Below are 23,170 nucleotides of genomic sequence, written 5' to 3'. Positions count from 1 at the left end.
AGGCAGAGTTTGGGGTGAGAGCTGCAAGGTGTATGACTTTCTTCTTTTTTCTTTTTGGTATTTATTTATTTGGCTGCATTGGGTCTTAGTTGTGGCATACGGGATGGATCTTCATTGCGGCACATGGATTTCTCTAGTTGCCGTGTGCAGGCTCTAGAGCGGATGGGCTCAGTAGTTGCGGAACATGGGCTCTAGAGCACGCGGGCTTAGTTGCCCCGCAGCACGTGGGATCTTAGTTCCCCAACCAGGAATCGAATCCGCATTCCCTGCATTGGAAGGTGGATTCTTAAACACTGGACCACCAGGGAAGTCCCTGTATGCTTTTCTAATGATTGGCTAGTGGTGAGGCAACAGGCTATGCGCCAGGAATTGTGCTCAGCATCAAGTTACCATCCTCCACTGGGATGGGGCCTTAGTTCCTGCAGGAGAACTCAAAGATATTGCTATATATATTCCTTGAGGAGGAACCAGGACCCTGCCCCAAGGCTGCACTATTGTTTCTTGACTGTTCCTCCCTTGTTTGTGCATCCCCTCCCTTCCCTGATTAGCAACTGTTTGAACCTGCCCTTTGGAACTCAGGCACAGATAGGATTTGTACCTGGGAGCCCAACAGGGTCCTGCTTGGTTTCAGACTAGGAAACTGAGGTCAGGGACTCTTCCCAAACCTGACTTCATATATTGCACTGTCCTGCAGTAGATTTGTGGGTGATACCTTAAGGGCAAAAATGTTTGATTAGAAACCATAAAATCAATTTTTTGATTATAAGAGGCTCAAGGAGATAGCTCTGGTGAAGGAATATGCTCTCCGTGTATTTGACATGAAACTTCATTAGGCTAAGTGTCAGGGTCCCCTCGTCCCCCTGCCCTACCTCCTTATAGTTTTGGAGGCTATAGGTACTTATACCCAAGGGAAAGGGCCAGGTGGGGAATTAAATGTGTTCCACTAAAGGAGAGATTTGTCTCACTTTTACCTGTATCAAAGTGATCATGGTTTTCAATTTTATTTTATTTTATTTTTAATTTTTTTGGCTGCGCAGGGCATGTGGGATCTTCGTTCCCCCCCCAACCAGGGGTTAAACCCGTGCGCCCTGCCGTGGAAGCTCAATGTCTTAACCACTGGACCACCAGGGAAGTCCCCATCATTGTTTTCAATTATCATCAATTTCCTTTAAGCTATTGACCTTTGTGATCCCTGTGGAGAAGCTGAGGCAGTCAAAAGATTGGGGAAAAGTGGGGTGGAATGAAGATGTGAGGGGGAGGGCTCCCTGCTAGTTCTGACGTGAAATAGGATGGAAAAGTGGGGAGAAGCGGATGTTAGGTGCAGGCAGATTCCAGGTAGGGTGGCTAGCCACCCCCCTACCCCACAGGTACTGCCACGCCTCCACTTTAAGGCAGCCCATTCGACCTCACATGTCCGCTCTGAAGCTGCCCTACCTCCCCTAAACACCCAGGTGAAGTGGGGGGGGTGGTCTCCCCTGGAGTGGTGTTTCCCAGGAATGAAGCCACTTCTCTAACCCTGCCTAAGGGGATGCTCTGGTTTTCTAATGTCTGAGATGGCCTGAGTGTTACCCTGAAGATCAGAAACACCAGGCTGCATGCTCCCCACTCAGGTCCAGGTAAGATTGGGCCATATTGTTGCCCTCCATCCAGTAAAATGTACCTGGAAAAACCTTGTCATATTGTTTATGATTTACTTTAAGATAAATCAGCATGGGGAGTGGGGTATGTATTTGTGTGCTGGTTTTGATTTATCCCCTAGGGATGGTTAGTTACTATCTTTATTTATTTATTTATTTATTTTTTTGGCTGTGTTGGGTCTTCGTTGCTGTGCGCGGACTTTCTCTATTTGCAGCGAGCAGGGGCTATTCTTCATTGCGGTGCACGGTCTTCTCATCGTTGTGGCTTCTAGTGTTGCAGAGCATGGGCTCTAAGCACGCGGGCTTCAGTAGTTGTGGCTCGCGGGCTCTAGAATGCAGGCTCAGTAGTTGTGGTGCATGGGCTTAGTTGCTCCGCAGCATGTGGGATCTTCCCGGAGCAGGGATCGAACCCGTGTCCCCTACATTGGCAGGCGGATTCTTAACCACTGCGCCACCAGGGAAGCCCCAGTTACTATCTTTAATCTAGTGATCATTTTACTTGACCCATCAGCAGCATTTAAGGCAGTTGCTCACTCCATCCTCCTTGGAACAGTTTCAGAACAATATGTTCTCCACAGTTTCTGGCCACCTTCCAGGACAATCTTTCTCAGCCTCCTTTGCTAGTTCCTCCTCTTCCCCCAGACCTTAAAGTACCCAAGGATCAATCCTGAAACTTTGTCTCCATTCTGTCTCCTCTCTCTTGTTGTGTCAAGGGTTTAAGTGCCATCTCTCCACTGATGACTCCCAAATTTATCTACCCAGGCAGGACCTCACCTCTGAACTTGAAACCCTTCTATCTAATTGCCCAGTTGACAGCTCCAATATCTCACTGGTCTGTCAAAACCAACAGAATTTGTCCCTCAAAACCTGCTTCTCTCATTTTCTTCCCCATTTTGGTAAATGGCAACACCACTCTAAAAGTTTTGGTTTTGGCCCAAAACCCCCCAGACAAATAAAAACAAAATAACACAACCCTGGAGAGTTGTCCTTGACTCCTGTCTTTCACACCTCCCGTCTTACTCAGCTTAAAAACCACAGTCCTTAAAATGGCCCATGAGGCTAACAATTGTGTGTGTGACTGAATTTAGTCCCGTTTCCAGACTTGGTGAAATAATGGGGCAGGGTGAGCTTACATTCCCCACAGACCTCTAATTTTTGGAGGCTACAAATGTTTGCCAAAAGCGTCTAATAACTGAAAGACTGGATGGGCTAAGATCAGTCACAGTAGCCTTATTTCCTTGCAATTAATTTCTTTTTTTTTTTTTAAGAAATTTATTTATTTATTATTTATTTATTCTTGGCTGCGTTGGGTCTTCGTTGCTGCGTGCAGGCTTTCTCTAGTTGTGGCAAGTGGTGGCTTCTCTTGTTGTGGAGCACGGGCTCTAGGCGTGCAGGTTTCAGTAGTTGTGGCACGTGGGCTCAGTAGTTGTGGCTCACAGGCCCTAAAGCACAGGCTCAGTAGTTGTGGCACTTGGGCTTAGTTGCTCCTTGGCATGTGGGATCTTCCCGGACTAAGGATAGAACTTGTGACCCCTGAATTGGCAGGTGGATTTTTAACCACTGTGCCACCAGGGATGTCCTGCAATTCATTTCTTTCTTTCTTTCTTTTTTTAAAAAATTAATTAATTAATTAATTTGGTTGCACCGGGTCTTAGTTGTGGCCCACGGGCTCAGTAGTTGTGGCACGTGGGCTTAGTTGCTCCGCGGCATGTGGGATCTTCCTGGACCAGGGCTCGAACCTGTGCCCTCTGCATTGGCAGGCAGATTCTTTATCCACTGCGCCACCAGGGGAGTCCTGTAATTCATTTCTTAAACAGCTATTTACTAAGCAGCTACTCTGTGCCAGACCCTGTTCTAGATGCCAGGGATACAGCTCTGAACAAAATAGACAAAAGTCTCTGCCCTTTTGGACTGTACATTCTAGTGAGTAAATGGATGGTAGACAAAATATCAACAAGTAAGTTACATAGTATTGTGCTGGGAGAAAGCTCAGGCAAGGGAGAGGGGTGAAGAATATTGGAGAGGGCAGGGGGTCTGTGTTCTGTGTTGGATGAGGTGTTCAGGATGGGCTCACTGAGCAGGCAACATTTGAATAAAGGCCTGAAGGACACAAGGAGTGAGCAGTGGTGTTTGGAGGAGTGCATGACAGGCATGGGGAACAGCAAAGGCAATGAGGTGACCCTCAGCAGGAGTTGCCTGCTCTGTTCCTTTTAGTGGCACAGTGAGCAAGGACGAGAGCGTGCTCGGAGTGAAGTCAATGAGTGCAGTAGGAGGAGATGAAGCAGAAGCGGGGCCAGTCTGGCTCTGGCCACTGAAAAGGCCTACTCATATGGCAATCCCAGGAGCAAGAAATACCCCTGGCACCCAGAATGTGGTCCCTCAATTCAATTGTGGTCACTAAAGGGAACCAGGGCTTCTGTGGATAATCACTGATTCCAGAGCTAGGGCAAGAAATGAGCATTTTGTCATCCTAGAAAGCAAGGAAGCTTTCAGAGATGGCTGTGTTATGTACCAAAGACTCAAGTCAGGAGCCAATGTAAAGAGACTCTCAGTGTTCAAAGATGGAATAATTTGAGCATCTCCAATGGATTGAAATTCATCAAATATATTAAAATCCATGAGTTTATAATTACACCAGAAAAAAAAAACCTCCTCATAGGTCACCTTTACAGGTTGCTAGGGAACCAACTCATCACTCTAAAAACTGGTTTAAAAAGGGAAAGAATTGAGCATTTGTCTTGTCTTTTCTATATGAACTGTATCTCAGGATAGCTGAATTGTTGTTAAGGAAAAGTTCTTGTTTCAGAAGCTTTCCAGCTCGCAGATGAAGGAAGAATTGCAGAATTAGAATACCATACTTTTCTAATCCCTAATGAAATAATAGATCTAAACAATGATCATCAATGGCTATTTTTTTAAATGTAGATTTATTTATTTAGTTAGTTAGTTGCACCAGGTCTTAGTTGAAGCAGGCATGCTCCTTAGTTGCAGCTCGTGGGCTCCTTAGTTGTGGCATGCATGTGGGATCTAGTTCCCTGACCAGGGATCGAACCCCGGGCCCCCTGCATTGGGAGCACGGAGTCTTAACCACTGCGCCACCAGGGAAGTCCCCTCAATGGCTATTAAAAACTATCAGGGGAAAAGCTTATGGGGTACTTTTAAATGAATGGATCAAGCTGGCAATGCCTGAATTCACTAATCAATCCTAGCATCACAGAAGAGGAGACAATCAGACATCATGTGATGCTGATGTGATGCAGTTGGAGGTTCACAGCACCAGCTATGAAGTATCCTTGTCAAAAAATGGAACCTGAACTAATCAAGATCTAACCAATACCTTTCAGGAAATACAGGGCTTGGGGAAACATGTTGAATGATGCCACAGGGATGCAGTCAGGAAAATGCAGAATGTGGGAAACTACAGAACAGATAATCCAGTTTCTCCAACAAATAAATTAAAAGGAAAAAGGAAAAAAGGCAGGGGACCCTGTAAGTTAAAAAAGATGAAGAAGATATATTAACTGCAATGTATGGACCATAAAATACTAATTTTAAAAAACTGTTAATAAATAATGAGAAATTTGGAATGTTTGAACACTGACTATTTGATAATATTAAGACTTTTTAAGGTATGATAATGACATTATGGTTATGTTTTTTTTAAGAGTCCTTATCTTTTGGAGACACAATACTAAAATATGTATGGATGAAATGATGAGAAATCTGGGACTCATTTCAAAATAATCCAGTTAGGTGGAGGGAAATAGTATTTCCACATGTTAATAATTGTTGAGGCTTGGCAATTGTCCATTACACTATTTTCTCTGTTTTGTATTGTTTGAAATGTTCCATAATACAAAGTATATTGAAAGGGGGCGGGGTGGGGGACCATGTACAGAGGAGTCATAAAGAAAGACTTTCCATGACAAATGGGAATAATAATTCCTATTTTCTAACTGCAGGGCCAACAAATAAGTCATTTTTCAGTATAGTTTCTCCTTTAGTAACAAGTAACTTAGAGTAGACCCTAAAGAACTATTTCAGAGAAGATTCGCTTCCTTTTGTGGACGAAAGGGCTTAAAAGTCAGTCCTTTTGTTTTGGAATGTGATTAGTTGCAGTGTGGGTAGAATTTTCAGGTACCTCAGCAATAACAGGGCCAACGCTTGGCTGGAGGATGAAACCAGGAAAGAGGCATGGAGTGCTCTGCACCACCCTCCTACTGCCCCTCTCAATTCTTCCTGCTGCTTTTGTACTGCTCTGCCACTCCCAGGAGCAGGGCTACTTTGTAAGGCTGGGCAGGCTGTGCACTGTACAACTCCAGGGAACTGCAGAGCCTGTGTAAATGATGCCCTCTGCACTTCTGCAGCATGGCAGCTTCTGGCAGGAGCCTGGTCACCTCATGTCATCTCTGAGTTTAGACTCCTTAGTCCTAACTAGGGCTATTTCCTCAGGACCCTGCCTTTAGTCTCTGCTAAGGTCAATGGGTAATAATGGCGTAAATCATATTAGCTCTCTAAAATTGGTATTTCTCTGGTATTTCTACGAAAATCTTTTTTCCAGTGACAAAATCCCCATGTGTATTCATCAGGATAAGCTGACAAACAACTCCCAGATCTCAGTAATTTAACAAAGTTAAGGTTTATTTCTTGCTTCTATCACAGTCCAATATAGTGGTAGGAGAGAAAGGGGATCTGGCCTCTTGCTCTTTCAAGCTCCATCCATCCAGGGCCTCTGTCATCATCTTCAAAAAGTCCTTCACTGGGTCTGCTGCAAGGGAAGAAAGAGCATGAAAAGGCTTCTCCATCTGAATGGCCTCTGACCGGAGGCCACACATACAACCTTCACTCACATTCCATCAGCGAGAACAAGTTGAGGAGCAGAGTGCCAAGGAGGCAATGCTGATGTTTGGGAATAACCAGCTAGTCTGAGCCACACCATGTGCGGTAGCAATGCCTTACTGCAGTTAAATTAGGAAGCCTGTACTACGGTATACTGTATAGTCCCTGGCCCCTCAGAGAGGTGAGGGAGACGGAGATTTCTGGTGGGACACCTTCCTGATGCTTTTAAAATTTCATGTAGCTACATTGCTTAAGCCACCTGCCAGGTGGTAATTGCTTTCAGAACAGGAAAATTTGGAAGAGGAATTATTCAGTTATATCCCTTTTACTAGCTGGAGGCCCAGGAGGTTTTAATTTGAGAGAGGGAATCCATGATGTGCTTCAAAGATTTGGTGATTCGCTGGAGACCATAAATAAAGCCTGTGTTTGCAGGGTTTTTTGGGGGGTTTGGGGGGAAGGACCGTAGTTTGGCACATAGAAGGCATTCGTTAAATATTCCTTCTAAAAACTCAAAGAGGGTTCTGTATTACTCAGTGTTCTCCAGAGAAACAGAACCATTAGGATGTATAGATATAGAAATTTATTTTAAGGAACTGGCTTACACAAGTCCAGAACCTTCAGGGTGAGCTGGCAGGCTAGAGACCCAGGAAGAGTTGATACCATAGTTCAAGTCCAAAGGCTGTTGGGCTGGAGAATTCCTTCATGCTCAGGGGAGGTCACTTTTGTTCTATTCAGGCCTTCAGCTGATTGGATGAGACCCACCCACATTACAGAGGCAATCTGCTTTACTCAAAGTCCACTTATTTAAATATTAATCTCATCCAGAAACACCTTCATAGAAACATCCAGAATAATGTTTGACCACATATCTGGGCGCTTTGACTCAGCCAAGTTTAGGCATAAAATTAACCATCACAGGGTCCTTGAACCAAACAAAGGGTAGAGGTCAGGAACTACGGTTCTAAGAAATTTCCACCATTCTCCTTCCTTCCCTCTGGTCAGGCTTCAGTGCTCACCCCAGATTCTGTGCCTGGCCCTAGAATAGGTTACTTATTTTGGCGGCATGTAGAAAATCCACCTAACAATTCCCTTCTAGCAGCTTCCTCCTATTCCACATTAAAAGAATTGGCTCAGGAATTCCCAATTAAGCTTTAGGAAATGTTAAATAATGTTAAAGAAAGCATTACTTGGGATTTCCCTGGCAGTCCAGTGGTTAAGCCTCCGTGCTTCCACTGCAGGGGGCACAGGTTCCATCCCTGGATGGGGAACTAAGATCCCGCATGCCACGTGGCCCGGCCAAAAAATAAAATTAAAAAAAGAAAAGAAAACATTATTTTTCTCTTGGAAAAAAAAAAAGTTTTGACAAAACCTCCAGAAATGTTGCTTAAGGAAAACACTTTAGCTTTCCCACCCTGTATATGTCAATGATAGTATAATTGGCTACGGTATATATCTTTAATGCTTATATCTTACATCCCTGCTTCTAGTTAGTCATTGGTTGAATAAATCCTCCAGCAAAATGAAGTACCTCAAAATCACAGATTATTTTTTATTCCTTTGCAATTCTCTACAGTGTTGAAAATGCTACTGGCACAGGCAAGAACACCAATTAACGGGTGGTGTCGTCACGTTCTGTTTTATTTGACTCCACTCATGTTAAACCACCAGCTAGCCCTGGTATTAAAAATAGCCCAGATTTATCTTTCAGGATTATCACCCAACTTTGTGGCTATTTCTTACCATAGGTAAAGTCTGGTGATTTAATGCAGATATTTTCTCCCAGCTTTCTCAACCTAACTTAAATTTCATCTGAAAGAGTCCAGTAGGTTCTGTCTACAGGAAAAGGGCTCTTTCTGCCCCTGATTCTGCAATGGCCCCTACTTGTGCTGTAATGCAGTATGGCTGAGACCTCTGTTCCTTGACCTGGGAAAGAAAGGATGTTCTGTTTTGTAAAGTACTGAGGGACCTAGATGGGTCAGCACTGCTCTATTAATATAAAATGAGATTATTCACCAGCTGTTGTTTCACTGCTTTCAGCAGAGCCGCTGAAACGGTTGCAAAATTGCAAAGGGTTCCAGATGGGAGCGGCCATTGTTCAAAATCCAGACAACCCAGTGGGCACGTCAGGTAACGGGCTTTGTGCCTGACCGGTGCAGAAATTCAGTAATACATCAAGGGTTTTGCATGATGGGTCTGTGCCACTGGGAAACACCCTTCTTTTCCTTCCCACTGGCTTCTTTTTCCCCATTATTTCCCCCTTTTTCTTGTATGACCATAGGTCTCCCTAAAAATCTGTTCGAGAGGAGTTACTAGATAAAGTTAAAGTAAAAACAAATCCAGTTAAGGAGATAGTAAATGTTGTTTTGACATAAACTTTGTCGTTTAGAGCCCACAATATGACCTACTATGTGTTTGATTTTCATACACTTATAGAACATCATCCAGGATGGGAGGGAGAATGCCAGGGAAAGGGAGCTATCTGGAGCAGCGCACTCCTCAAGCTTAATGTGCACACGAAATATGTGGCCGTCTTGCGAAAAAACAGATTCTGATTCAGTAGGTCTGGAGAGGGACCTGAGAATCTACATTTCTGAAAAGCAGTCAGGGGATGGACAGCTCTTTGAGTGGCAAGGGTCTTGATTCAGTGTTTTTCCCATTCACATTTTGCAGCACATCTTGCCCAAGATTTAGAAAATACAACCCAAACAGATGATCAAGGTGGCAAAATTGTTCTCCTTAAAACTAAATTCCTGGGACTTCCCGGGTAGCACAATGGTTAAGAATCCGCCTCCCAATGCAGGGGACACGGGTTCGATCCCTGGTCCAGGAAGATCCCACGTGTCCGCGGAGCAACTAAGCCCGTGCACCACAACTGCTGAGCCCGTGTGCCATGATTACTGAAGCCCGCGTGCCTAGAGCCTGTGTGCCGCAACAAGAGAAGCCACCACAATGAGAAGCCTGTGCACTGCAATGAAGAATAGCCCCCGCTCGCCACAACTAGAGAAAGCCCCGTGCAGCAACGAAGACCCAACACAGCCAAAAATAAATAAATAAACAAAATTTTTTAAAAACTGAATTCCTTAATAAATACTTCGTTACAGAAATACATGTGAGAATAGAGCATCATACAGTATCCATTTTAAAAAAAATGGTTCTCCTCCCCTTTCTACTGATGGATCATTCAACCTTGATCGCCACTTTTGTTGATTTTCTACTGAAGTGTAAGTACAGGATACCTATTCTCTATTTGGATACAGTTTACTAACCTAAAACTACCTTTCCCACGACATAATGTGTTTTTTGAGAATGAATTTCCTAGATGGCATCTTGGTCGTGTGACAGGAAAGGTCAGAATCTGGCTCTGCCAATTAGGAACAGAGAGACTTTGGACAAATTGCTTAACCTCTCTGATCCTTAGTTTCTGCACCTAAAAGAATAAGTGAGGAGGGGAATTAAAAAATTAAAAAGAACATTTTTTAAATGGGAAAATAGGACTATCTACCTCACAGGATTATTGTAAGCTTTAAAACCAGATAAGGTACTCAAATTACTTACTCCATTACATGAAGTAAGTACATAAGCCACGTGAAGTGTTCCATAAACCGAGCTTCAAAACAAAACCCTGAAATTTACATTTAGAATTGCTAAAATGTTTTCCTGTAAACCATTTTGGAAGGAAATCTTTCCAAAACATTTCTCACCCCCTACCTTGTGTACGGTGTGTTCTGAATCTAATTTAGCTCTTTCCTCATGACTCAGGGTCCTTGTTGTGAACATGAGTGACTGCACTGTCCTGGAACACAGACATGACCTCAGTCAGGGCGATGATGATCTTGGTCTTTCTAACATCCACCCTCCTGCCCCTTCCCCGACTAGCACTCCCTCAGCCCTCTGTTCATACTTCCACAATAGCTCTTACCACACAAAGGCCAAAATTATGTTTACCCAGTTTTTTGGCCTCAGACCGCCTTTCTTGGGGCAGAGGCCAGGTCCTCAGTAAATGCTATTGAATGAAGATCTCCCCAGGCTCCACTTAAAGGGTTGGGTGTCAGGAACTCAGAAGCACGGCTTGTGTTCATTCATTCGGACACTTTAAAACGCCTCCATGTTTTCAGCCAAGTGCTAAAAGCACTGCTCTATTTTATCTTTTAAAGATAGCCAAAGACAGAAATTACATTCCTCCTTAGAATCTTGTAATGGTTTTTAATTATTGCAGGGCCAAGAAGTTATTTATCCTTCTGGTAAATTTTAAACCCATTCTGTCTTTTTCGTTCTTTGTTCTTCTTTCACTGACAGTAAGGTCATTGAAGCCAGGCAGCCCTGGATTCAAACATGGATCTACAATGTGGTAGTTGTTTGACTCTGGGCAAGTCACTTCAAGACTCTGCTGCTCAGTTTCTAAATCTGTACGATGGGGTAATAACAGTCTGCAGAATTGCTGTGTATATGGAGAGGGCAGTAAAGGCATTTCCAGAAGTCCTCTTAGGGAGGCGTTTTAACATCCTCTGCTTTGATAATCCCACTAGGGTTAGGGGCAGGGGTGGGACTCTAAATATCCTCCCTGAGTAATACTAGATGGCTGTGAACTAGACTTCCAGGGAGCATGGCCTGTTAATAGTCAGGCATTTTACTTTGCAGAGCACAGAAGTGAGCAGGATACCAAGCTGCTTTGTATGGCCAAGACTAGTGGATCACTTCTCTACAACCATTCTCTCCCCACACTTTGTCCTTGCTGCCAGAACCCACTTTCCAACTCTAGAGGCTAAAAACACCAATTAGTTACTACAAGCCTGTAACCCAACCCTGGTGGATGAGTTTAAAGATAAATCTTCTGAGATATTTCTGGGAAACATTTTCCTTTCTGATTTAGGGTTGGAGGTAGGGGACATGAAGAGAAATGCTCCTCTTTCTATCTTTAGATGTAGTTATCTGCAGATATAATTCCTGGAGCTATGGCAGCCATCTTGTGACCATGAGGGACAACTCTGAGGATTAAAAATCTACCTGCTGTGGATGGCAAAGGGAAAAGGCAGAAAGCACATGGGTTGGGTGGTTGATGACATTGTTGTGCCTCTGAATTAACCAAACCTGGAAATGATACCTCCAGCAATAATAAACCTTATTGTTTAAGCTATATTTAAGCTATATTTATATTACATATTCTGTTACCCTTTACTTTATTATACATTCAGCATAAAATTGAGGCGGCTGAGCCTTGGAGGTGGGAGAAAAAGGAGGAGACCTACTAGTAGCACAGCAGAAGAGGTGGTCAGAGAAAAGCCACTTCTGTTGAGGATTTTGACTTCTATTGGATGTGCAGTGTAGAACTCTGTTCCACTCCTTTAGGGAGGCATCAGTAAATTTCACATTGCTTGCGAATACTTTTGGTGCTAATGGATTGTATGAGGGACTTGAAGAAGGGTTGAAATCTACATCAAGAATGGTGCTTGATGGGGAATTCCCTGGCGGTCCAGGGGTTAGGACTTGGCACTTTCATTGCCGGGGCCCTGGGTTTGAGGGAACTAGGATCCTGCAGGCCCAGCGGCATGGCCAAAAAAAAAAAAAAAAAAAAAGTGCCTGATGAAAACAGAGACACACCTGCGAATAGCAGTACTTCTAGGTTATGTAAGGATTAGAGATCCTATCTGTCAAACATCTAGAATGATGCCTAGAATTTAGGACGTATGCAATAAGTTATAGATGCTATTATTACCTTATATTACCTGTATTTTTTTTTTTTTTTTTGGTCTCGCCTCGCGGCTTGTGGGATCTTAGTTCCCCGACCAGGGATTGAACCCAGGCCCTCAACAGTGAAAGCAGGAGTCCTAACCACTGGACCACCAGGGAATTCCCACCAGTATTATTATCTCAGCTCCTGATTTGCATACAGAAAGGAGGCAGAAATTAGATGCTCATGGGTGGGGCTGTGCTTGGGGGAAGACCCAGTAGTAGGCTTTGAGAAGAAGCTCTGTGACAAAGGCTGTATGAAGACAAAAAGGAGCCAAGCATTGCTGGCAGGAGCCCTGGCAGGTGGGCAGGGAACTCCAGCAGAGCTATTGTGACCCTACAGATGGGGCAAAAGGCTGGATCCAGAGGCTGGAGGGAGAGGGAAATGGGGAGTTATTGCTGAAAGGGTATAAAGTTTCAGTTATGCAAGATGAAGAAGTTTGGGAGACCTGTTCACAGCAAGGGCGTATAACACTACTGTACTGTAAACTTAAAAATGGTTAAGATGGTAAATTTCATGTTATGTGTTTCTTACTACAGTTAAAAAAATGGGGAGGATCCCAGTTACTAGAACTAAGGTCTACAGTCAGAACAGGCTCAACAGAAGCCTGAGAATTGTTTGGACAGAGGCTTCCTGAATTTCCCCTGATTAGAAAATTACTGGAGATAGCCTCATCCACCAGAGGGCAGACAGCAGAAGCAAGAAGAACTACAATTCTGCAGCCTGTGGAAGGAAAACCACATTCACAAAAACATAGACAAAATGAAAAGGCAGAGAACTTTGTACCAGATGAAGGAACAAGATAAAACCCCAGAAAAAACAACTAACTGAAGTGGATATAGGCAACCTTCCAGAAAAAGAATTCAGAATAATTATAGTGAAGATGATCCAGGACCTCAGAATGGAGGCAAAGATCGAGAAGATGCAAGAAATGTTTAACAAAGACCTAGAAGAATTAAAGAACAAACACCTAGAAGAATAAAAGAACAAACAAACAGAGATGAAGAATACAATAACTGAAATGAAAAATACACTAGAAGGAATCAATAGCAGAATAACTGAAGCAGAAGAATGGATAAGTGACCTGGAAGACAGAATGGTGGAATTCACTGCCACGGAACAGAATTTTTAAAAAAGAATGAAAAGAAATGAAGACAGCCTTAGAGACCTCTGGGACAACATTAAACACAACAACATTTGCATTATAGGGGTCCCAGAAGGAGAAGAGAGAGAGAAAGGACCCAAGAAAATATTTGAAGAATTATAGTTGAAAACTTCCTTAACATGGGAAAGGAAATAGCCACCCAAGTCCAGGAAGTGCAGAGAGTCCCAGGCAGGATAAACCCAAGGAGAAACACGCCGAGACACATGGTAATCAAATTGACAAAAATTAAAGACAAAGAAAAATTACTGAAAGCAACAAGGGAAAAAAGACAAATACAAGGGAACTCCACTAAGGTTAACAGCTGACTTCTCAGCAGAAACTCTACAAGCCAGAAGGGAGTGGCACAATATATTTAAAGTGATGAAAGGGAAGAACCTACAACCAAGATTACTCTACCCAGCAAGGATCTCATTCAGATTTGATGGAGAAATCAAAAGCTTTACAGACAAGCAAAAGCTAAGAGAATTCAGCACCACCAAACCAGCTCTACAACAAATGCTAAAGGAACTTCTCTAAGTGGGAAACACAAAAGAAGAAAAGGACCTACAAAAACAAACCCATAACAATTAAGAAAATGGTAATAGGAAGATACATATCAATAATTACCTTAAACGTGAATGGATTAAATGCTCCAACCAAAAGACACAGGCTCGCTGAATGAATACAAAAACAAGACCCATCTATATGCTATCTACAGGAGACCCACTTCAGACCTAGGGACACATACAGACTGAAAGTGAGGGGATGGAAAAAGATATTCCATGCAAATAGAAATCAAAAGAAAGCTGGAGTAGCAATACTCATATCAGATTAAATAGACTTTAAAATAAAGAATGTTACAAGAGACAAGGAAGGACACTACATAATGATCAAGGGATCAATCCAAGAAGAAGATTTAACAATTATAAATATATATGCACCCAACATAGGAGCACCTCAATACATAAAGCAACTGCTAACAACTGTAAAAGAGGAAATTGACAGTAACACAATAATAGTGGGGGACTTTAACACCTCACTTACACCAGTGGACAGGTCATCCAGACAGAAAATTAATAAGGAAACACAAGCTTTAAATGACACCATAGATCAGATAGATTTAATGGATATTTTTAGGACACTCTATCCAGAAACAGCAGATTACACTTTCCTCTCAAGTGCACATGGAACATTCTCCAGGATAGATCACATCTTGGGTCACAAATCAAGCCTCAGTAAATTTAAGAAAATTGAAAGCATATCAAGCACCTTTTCTGACCACAATGCTGTGAGATGAGAAATCAATTACAGGGAAAAAAACACAAACACATGGAGGCTAAACAATATGTTACTAAATAACCAAGAGATCACTGAAGAAATCAAAGAGGAAATCAAAAAATACCTAGAGACAAATTACAATGAAAACACGACGATCCAAAAGCTATGGAATGCAGCAAAAGCAGTTCTAAGAGGGAAGTTTATAGCAATACAAGCCTACCTAAAGAAACAAGAAAAATCTCAAATAAACAATCTAACCTTACACCTAAAGAAACTAGAGGAAGAAGAACAAACAAAACCCAAAGTTAGCAGAAGGAAAGAAATCATAAAGATCAGAGCAGAAATAAATGAAATAGAAACAAAGAAAACAATAGGAAAGATCAATAAAACTAACATCTGGTTCTTTGAGAAGATGAACAAAATCGATAAACCATTAGCCAGACTCATCAAGAAAAAGAGGGAGAGGACTCAAATCAATAAAATTAGAAATGAAAAAGGAGAAGTTACAACAGACACCACAGAAATACAAAGCATCATTAGAGACTACTACAAGCAACTCTATGCCAATAAAATGGACAACCTGGAAGAAATGGACAAATTCTTAGAAAGGTATAACCTTCCAAGACCAAACCAGGAAGAAATAGAAAATATGAACAGACCAATCACAAGTAATGAAATCGAAACTGTGATGAAAAATCTTCCAACAAACAAAAGTCCAGGACCAGATGGCTTCACAGGTGAATTCTATCAAACATTTAAAGAAGAGCTAACACCTAGCCTTCTCAAACTCTTCCAAAAAATTGCAGAGGAAGGAACACTCCCAAACTAATTCTGTGAGGCCACCATCACCCTGATACCAAAACCAGACAAAGATACTACAAAAAAAGAAAATTACAGACCAATATCACTGATGAATATAGATGCAAAAATCCTCAACAAAATACTAGCAAACAGAATCCAACAACACATTAAAAGGATCATACACAATGATCAAGTGGGATTTATCCCAGGGATGTAAGGATTCTTCAGTATATGCAAATCAATCAATGTGATGCACCATATTAACAAATTGAAGAATAAAAACCATATGATCATCTCAGTAGATGCAGAAAAAGCTTTTGACAAAATTCAACACCCATTTAGGATAAAAACTCTCCAGAAAGTGGGCATAGAGGGAAGCTACCTCAACATAATAAAGGCCATATATGACAAGTATGTCCACTCTCGCCACTATTATTCAACATAGTATTGGAAGTCCTGGCCACGGCAATCAGAGAAGAAAAAGAAATAAAAGGAATACAAATTGGAAAAGAAGAAGTAAAACTGTCATTGTTTGCAGATGACATGGTACTATACACAGAGAATCCTAAAGATGTCACCAGAAAACTACTAGAGCTAATCAATGAATGTGGTTAAGTTTCAGGATACAAAATTAATGCACAGAAATCTCTTGCATTCCTATACACTAACAGCAAAAGGTCTGAAAGAGAAATAAAGGAAACAAACGCATTCACTATTGCAACAAAAAGAATAAAATACCTAGGAATAAACCTACCTAAGGAGGTAAAAGACCTGTATTCAGAAAACTTTAGGACACTGATGAAAGAAATCAAAGATGACAAAAACAGATGGAGAGCTATACCATGTTCGTGGATTGGAAGAATCAATATTGTGAAAATGACTATACTACCCAAAGCAATCTACAGATTCAACGCAATCCCTATCAAATTACCAGTGGCATTTTTTACAGAACTAGAACAAAAAAATCTTAAAATTTGTGTGGAGACACAAAAGACTCCGAATAGCCAAAGCAGTCTTGAGGGAAAAAAATGGAGCTGAAGGAATCAGACTCCCTGACTTCAGACTATGCTACAAAGCTACAGTAATCAAGACAGTATGGTACTGGCACAAAAACAGAAATATAGATCAATGGAACAGGATAGAAAGCCCAGAGATAAACCCACGCACCTATGGTCAGTTAATCTATGACAAAGGAGGCAAGGATATACAATGGAGAAAAAAGACAGTCTCTTCAATAAGTGGTGCCAGGAAAACTGGACAGCTACATGTAAAAGAATGAAATTAGAACACTCCCTAACACCACACACAAAAATAAACTCAAGAAGGATTAGAGACCTAAATGTAAGACTGGACACTATAAAACTCTTAGAGGAAAACATAGGAAGAACACTCTTTGACATAAGTCACAGCAAGATCTTTTTTGATCCACCTCCTAGAGTAATGGAAATAAAAACAAAAATAAACAAATGGGACCTAATGAAACTTAAAAGCTTTTGCACAGCAAAGGCAACTACAAACAAGACGAAAAGACAACCCTCAAATGGGAGAAAATATTTGCAGATGAATCAGTGAACAAAGGATTAATCTCCAAAATATATAAACAGCTCGTGCAGCTCAATATTAAAAAAAACAAACAATCCAATCCAAAAATGGGCAGAAGACCTAAATAGACATTTCTCCAAAGAAGACATACAGATGGCCAAGAAGCACATGAAAAGCTGCTCAAAATCACTAATTATTAGAGAAATGCAAATCAAAACTACAATGAGGTATCATCTCACACCGGTTAGAATGGGCATCATGAGAAAATCTACAAGAAAAGGGAACCCTCTTGCACTGTTTGTGGGAATGTCAATTGATACAGCCACTATGGAGAACAGTATGGAGGATTCCTTAAAAAACTAAAAATAGAATTACCATATGACCCAGCAATCCCACTACTGGGCATATACCCAGAGGAAACCATAATTCAAAAAGACACGTGCACCCCAATGTTCATTGCAGCACTATTTACAATAGCCAGGTCATGGAAGCAACCTAAATGCCCGTTGACAGACGAATGGATAAAGAAGATATGGTACATATATACAATGGAATATTACTCAGCCATAAAAAGGAACGAAATTGGGTCATTTGTAGAGATGTGGATGGATCTGGAGACTGTCATAGAGAGTGAAGTAAGTCAGAAAGAGAAAAACAAATATCGTATATTAACACATATATGTAGAACCACATAGAAAAATGATACAGATGAACCGGTTTGCAGGGCAGAAATAGAGACACAGATGTAGAGAACAAATGTATGGACACCAAGTGGGGAAAGTGGCAGGACTAGGGTGGTGGTGGTGGGATGAATTGGGAGACTGGGATTCACATATATACACTAATATGTATAAAATAGATAACTAATAAGAACCTGATGTATAAAAAATAAATAAAATTCAAAAATTCAAAAAAAAAAAGAAAGAAAATTACTGGTTCCAGAGCTCAAGTTGAGGCTTACCCTCAACCTGCCATGTAGAAGTCAAGCTGCTTCAAGAGTGGTATAATACTTTAAGACTCTGTGCTTCCACTGTAGGGGATGTGGGTTCCATTGCTGGTCTAGGAACTAGGTTCCCACGTGCTGCGTGATGAGGCCAAAAAAATAAGAATAAAAAAGAAAGAGTGGTATAATACTATGTGTGTATGTGTGTGTGTGTGTGTGGGTATGTATACATATAAAATTTCCTCCTCTCTGTGCTTGTATGTGTGCAAGTATGTATCTCCTTACCTTACTTAACCTCTCAGAAGGGCCTTGGGTGTCAACCTAATTTATCCTGACGTCTATGAGGAGCCTTCAAAGCAAGGGACTTGCTTTGGTCAATGGGGTGTGAAAGGACATAGCACAGACACCATTTGAACTGAGGCTTTAAGGGCTATTGTGTATGTTTCCACCTATTTTCTTGCTCTTTGCTGTTTTGGCACCGGAGTGGCTTGTCTCAAATAAGAGCTACTCCTGCAGCCTTGGTCCCAAAATGTGAAAACACATGGAGCAGAAGCACAGCCTTCACCAATATGGCGGCAGACATGATAGCAGAATAAGGAGCACTGGTTGTTGCAAGCCACTGGGAGTCAGGGAGTCATTTGTTAGTTTGCTAAAGCTGACTAATACATCTGGAGAATCACCTATTGCGAACACACAGAAGCAGGAAAAATAATAAATCGTTGTTTTAAGCCACTGCATTTTAGGATCCTTGTAAGGCAAAAATAGATAACTGGAGCATCCCGTAAAGAAGTGATGCCAGATTAATCCCAGGCAGGGTAGAAAGAGAGACGATAAATCTGAGAAATATTAAAAGGGTGTATTTGAACTCTTTCAATCACTAATGATAGAACTCAAGCAAAAAATGGAATCTATTGGCTAAAGGCATTGAAAATGATTGAGGACTCAAATGATGTCACAACATTGTTTCTCTCCATCTCTTGACTCTACCTTCCCTTGGTTGGGTTGGTACCCTGGACTCAGAACAGTGGATTCCAGCAACCTTGGGTACAGCATCTCCAGGCTCATGTCTTTGAAGGTTCAAATTCAGTTTTCTACTGAGCTGCTTTTCTGGTCTTGCCCACAAAAGCCTGAGATCCACTCTGAATAGACTGGCTGAGGTCATAGCCCACCCCTGAGACAACCCCTATGGCTGGGGGGAGATGGCCATGGCTGCAGAAGAGGATATGTATAGGTTATTGGGTCTTTCTTTTTTTTCTTTTCTTGTTTTTCTTTTTTTGGCCGCATTGCAAGGCTTGTGGGATCTTAGTTTCCCGACCAGGGATTGAACCCGGGCCCTCAGCAGTGAGAGCACAGAGTCCTAACCACTGGACCACCAGGGAATTCCCAGTTATGGGTCTTTCTGTTGAAACTCAACCAGGTTTTTTGAAAGGAAAAGTTATTCAGTTATATAACTTAAAAAAAAAAGAGAGAGAGAGAGAGAAAATTTCATGAACTATTCCAACTTCAGGTGCAGTTTGATTTAGAGCCAAAACAATGTGACCAGGATTCACCTCTTGACTTTTAAAAATTACTGCCAGCTGAGATACTCTTCCTACGGAGGATTTTGAAAACCAAGGAGAATTGGGTTTTGGTGAATAGACTACAGTCAAATGTTTGGGGTTTGGGACTTCCCTGGTGGCACAGTGGTTAAGAATCTGCCTGCCAATGTAGGGGACACAGGTTCGAGCCCTGGTCTGGGAAGATCCCACATGCTGTGGAATAACTAAGCCCAGTGCACCACAACTACCGAGCCTGCGCTCTAGAGCCCGTGAGCCACAACTACTGAGCCCACGCTCCACAACTACTGAAGCCCGTGTGCTCTAGGGCCCGTGCTCTGCAACAAGAGAAGCCACTGCAATGAGAAGCCCACACACCGCAACGAAGAGTAGCCCCTGCTCACCGCAACTAGAGAAAGCCCACGTGCAGCAACAAAGACCCAACGCAGCCAAAAAAAAAAAAAAAAGTTTGGGGTTCGTCTTTTTAATTGGTTTCTGCAAACATCCATAGCTATAAGATATCAGTCTTGATGTATGATCATAGGTTTGTGAGTAGTAAGGAATTGTTCTTTGTTTAAGTTCATTATTGTTCCAGCTGCCCACAGAGGCAAGAGTGTAAAATGAATCCAGATGGCCCAAGCTTAGATCCTGGCTCTCACACTGATTAACTGTGTGACCTAGGGCAAGTCATTTTAACTACTCGGTGCTTCAGTTGATCCATCTGTAAAATAGGAAATGGTATTATCTACCTACCTTGTAGGGTTGTTAATAATAAGTGTGAATCTCTTAGAACAGTGCTTAGAACATGTTAAGTACTCAATTAATTATTCTCATTTCTACAGTGAACAAATGGCTACTAATGAAGACAGGTTTTCAGAATTATGGCTATTTCAAATGGCAGGGCTTGGCTTGGTTCAGGTTTTGCTTTGGCAGTGAGTGACTGGAACTGTATCTGCTCATACTGTGGGTCAGAAAACATTCTTATGGTATTTTTCTATGTATTTTCAGTGTATTCATTTGTCTCAGCCATGTTCCCATCAGTCACTGGGCTATAATCTTCTAAGAGAGATGACTCCCTTCATTGGGCTTCTTTGATATGAAAGAAAACCTGAGCAAAGCTCAACTAAATTCTAAGGAGAAACAAACTAAAGTTTTCTTTAATTAGAATATTTTGCAATCCAGCTTTGAATAGCAAGGACAGAGTATTGTCCTCTATCTTTTTATCGTCTCATTGCATAATCTTGCTTCTCTGTTTTTTTTTTTTCCTTTGAGAAGCTTAGAAAAATCGAAATTTCCAAATGAGTGTGACGTTAGCAATTCATATCATGATGAGATGTAAGTTACCCATAGCTTCTCCTGGTTATTTTTGTTTGGGTTGTTTTGTGTAGTTGTGATTGATTGAACAATTGTCCCATGAGTCTGGAATTATCTTGGCTCTGGCTGCTCGCATTCCTAGCTGTAATGTGTCCCTCTGTGAGAGTGGCAGGGATTAAGCTCTGTGGGCACATTATCCACAGCTCGCTCTTTCAGTTTGGGATGCTGTTATACAAGGCTCCAGATTGATCTGAAAGTGGGGAGAGTGAGAGGGGCTGGAGAGATGCTTAGATAAGTTGAAGTACTTTCAAAAGTCCTGGAGTGTGCAACTTGCATGGGTTTTATCTCCAAGCTAAAGGGTGGTGGGGAGAGGGGAGTATGAATTTTGCCTCACTGCTCTGCAAGCCAGACTTAGATCACCAATAGACATCCTGTTCAAATGCAGACATTTGCTGGACATGTTCCTGAATTAAATTTTAGGGATGGTTTGGGAATCAGAAATCTCCTGGGTCAATTTATGGGTTTAAGCAGCTACCCACACCTTAGGTTTCTCCAGGGCAATTCAACTTGTTGTTTTCCTATAGAAGTTTGATGTCATAAATGAAGAAACAAACATATGTGTATCCGGGGACTTCCATGGCAGTCCAGTGGTTAAGACTCCACGCTTCCACTGTAGGGGACACCGCAGGTTCCATCCCTGGTCAGGGAACTAAGATCTGGCATGCCGTGTGGCACGGCCAAAAATTTAAAAACAGACAAACAAAAGTATCCTATGATGTTTTTAATTTTTTAAATCTTTTTGAGTAGCCAGCAAGATTTATTGAGTACTCATGGTATGAAGAAAATATTGGTGTCGAATATTTGAGTCTCAAAAGCTTGAATTTTTGATCCCTAAGCATTAATAATAATAACAGCTTTATTAAGCAATTAAAATGTGCTGGGCATTAACTGACTACTTTACAGGTGTAGGTATTTCTAGCTCTACTTTATAATGTAAATAATGGAAGCTTTGAAAGTTTAAGAACTTCCTGTGGTCACAAATCTAGTAAAAGATGGGAATTAAACACAGGCCTGTCAGTTGCTAAATCTGTGTTCTTTCTAAGGCAGTGCTGTCTCATGGAACTTTCTGTGATAATGTTCTATATCTCTGTGGTCCAATATGGTAGACACAGTATTGGTGGCTAATGAGCACTTGAAATGACACTTGTGTGACTGAGGAAATCAGTTTTAAATTTTATTTAATTGTAATTAAATTTAATAGCCACATGTGGCTAGTGGTTGCACAGCTGTAGGACATCTCATTGCCTGGTCTATAAACACTCAGGCTACTGTGATTTCATGCGTAGTGGATCTGGATATCGAAGAGAGCAAATGTGAACAAGTAGTTGGAGAAAAAGATAACCTTTCATCCAAATGAAAGTCATTTAAATTACAGATTTTAAAGGAAGGTAGACCTCAAAAGGCGCACAAAATTTAGGTAGGAAAAACTCCTTTTGGCAAGCTTCTACTGTATATTTTACTTAGGGATTATTAATATATTGACAATGTTGATTATAAGGGACATAGCAACTTGAAAACAGGAAAAAAATGCCTAGAATGTAGTCTTACTGCAAGATTCAGTTCTCTAGGCGTCTTCTAATCTAGGAAATCACGAATGGCCCAAGTAGTAAAGACAGAGGAGTGTGCTTACAATCAAACTAATTAACCAAGCTTTTTTGATTTCTGTTTTCAGGCATCTCCTGCCTCCAGTTATCCTGTTTTCCGTGAATGGTTTAGAGCTGAATATTTACAAACTGGAGCCTGTACTGCTCAATATTAATAAACAGACTAGGTCTCCTACGAAGGATGATATGCAAGTGAAACATAGGTGCCTACTTAATAGAAGTCTACATGATAGCCACTTTTTTGTCTGACCTCTGGATTTACAGTTTGTCTGGATAGGTTCCAGCTCTGCCGACTTGATTGTAAAATCTCTTTTCACTGGAGACTAACTTTTCACACTTCTTTAATTCCTTCCTTGGTAACCAGTCTGCCTAGACTTTTTTTTTTTTTTTCTAACAATTGACTATAACTTCAGTGCCCTGTGGAAACCCTTTCATTTATACTCGATGAAGGCAGTGTCTCCATGTGTTGTGGGCCAGAACAAGGCACAGGGCTCTCAGAGGCAAGGGTCCTGCAGGAGACGGGTAAGCTGGCCAGACCCTGCAGATGCCCCAGCTCCAGGCTGTGGAACTACTCCTGTCCCCATCTCTCTGTGCATCTACACTCAGAAAAACCAATTACCAATGTGGGCCCTGGAATCAAATTGCCTAGACCCTGTTTCCTCGTGACCATGAAAGAGTTACTTGACATTTTTTGATCTGACCATAGGGAAGGAGTCCATTCATTCACTTGTTAATTCATTTATTC

At 41.6% G+C, this 23,170-nt stretch overlaps 1 protein-coding gene across 7 annotated transcripts in view; it reads left to right on the top strand.

Moving 5' to 3' along the window:
- LOC309647297 (uncharacterized protein) overlaps nucleotides 1-23,170 on the top strand; it is a 70,273-nt gene extending 47,103 nt beyond the window's left edge. For 3 of the 7 annotated variants that reach the window (XM_082434540.1, XM_082434539.1, XM_082434534.1), the window contains 2 exons: nucleotides 8,514-8,603; nucleotides 9,147-9,567. In XM_082434540.1, the coding sequence (XP_082290666.1) occupies nucleotides 8,514-8,603; nucleotides 9,147-9,244 (188 nt within the window). In that variant the 3' untranslated portion in view covers nucleotides 9,245-9,567. Of the gene's footprint in view, nucleotides 1-8,513; nucleotides 8,604-9,146; nucleotides 9,568-22,493 lie in introns of those variants that run through there. The other 4 variants (XM_082434536.1, XM_082434535.1, XM_082434538.1 and 1 more) reach the window with 3 other exon arrangements.

The sequence above is a fragment of the Balaenoptera physalus genome, assembly GCF_965194825.1.
Source record: "Balaenoptera physalus genome assembly, chromosome: 18".
NCBI classification, from domain to species: domain Eukaryota; kingdom Metazoa; phylum Chordata; class Mammalia; order Artiodactyla; family Balaenopteridae; genus Balaenoptera; species Balaenoptera physalus.
The sequence above is the reverse complement of the archived record's forward strand: the minus strand, read 5'-3'. Positions and strand labels throughout refer to the sequence as shown.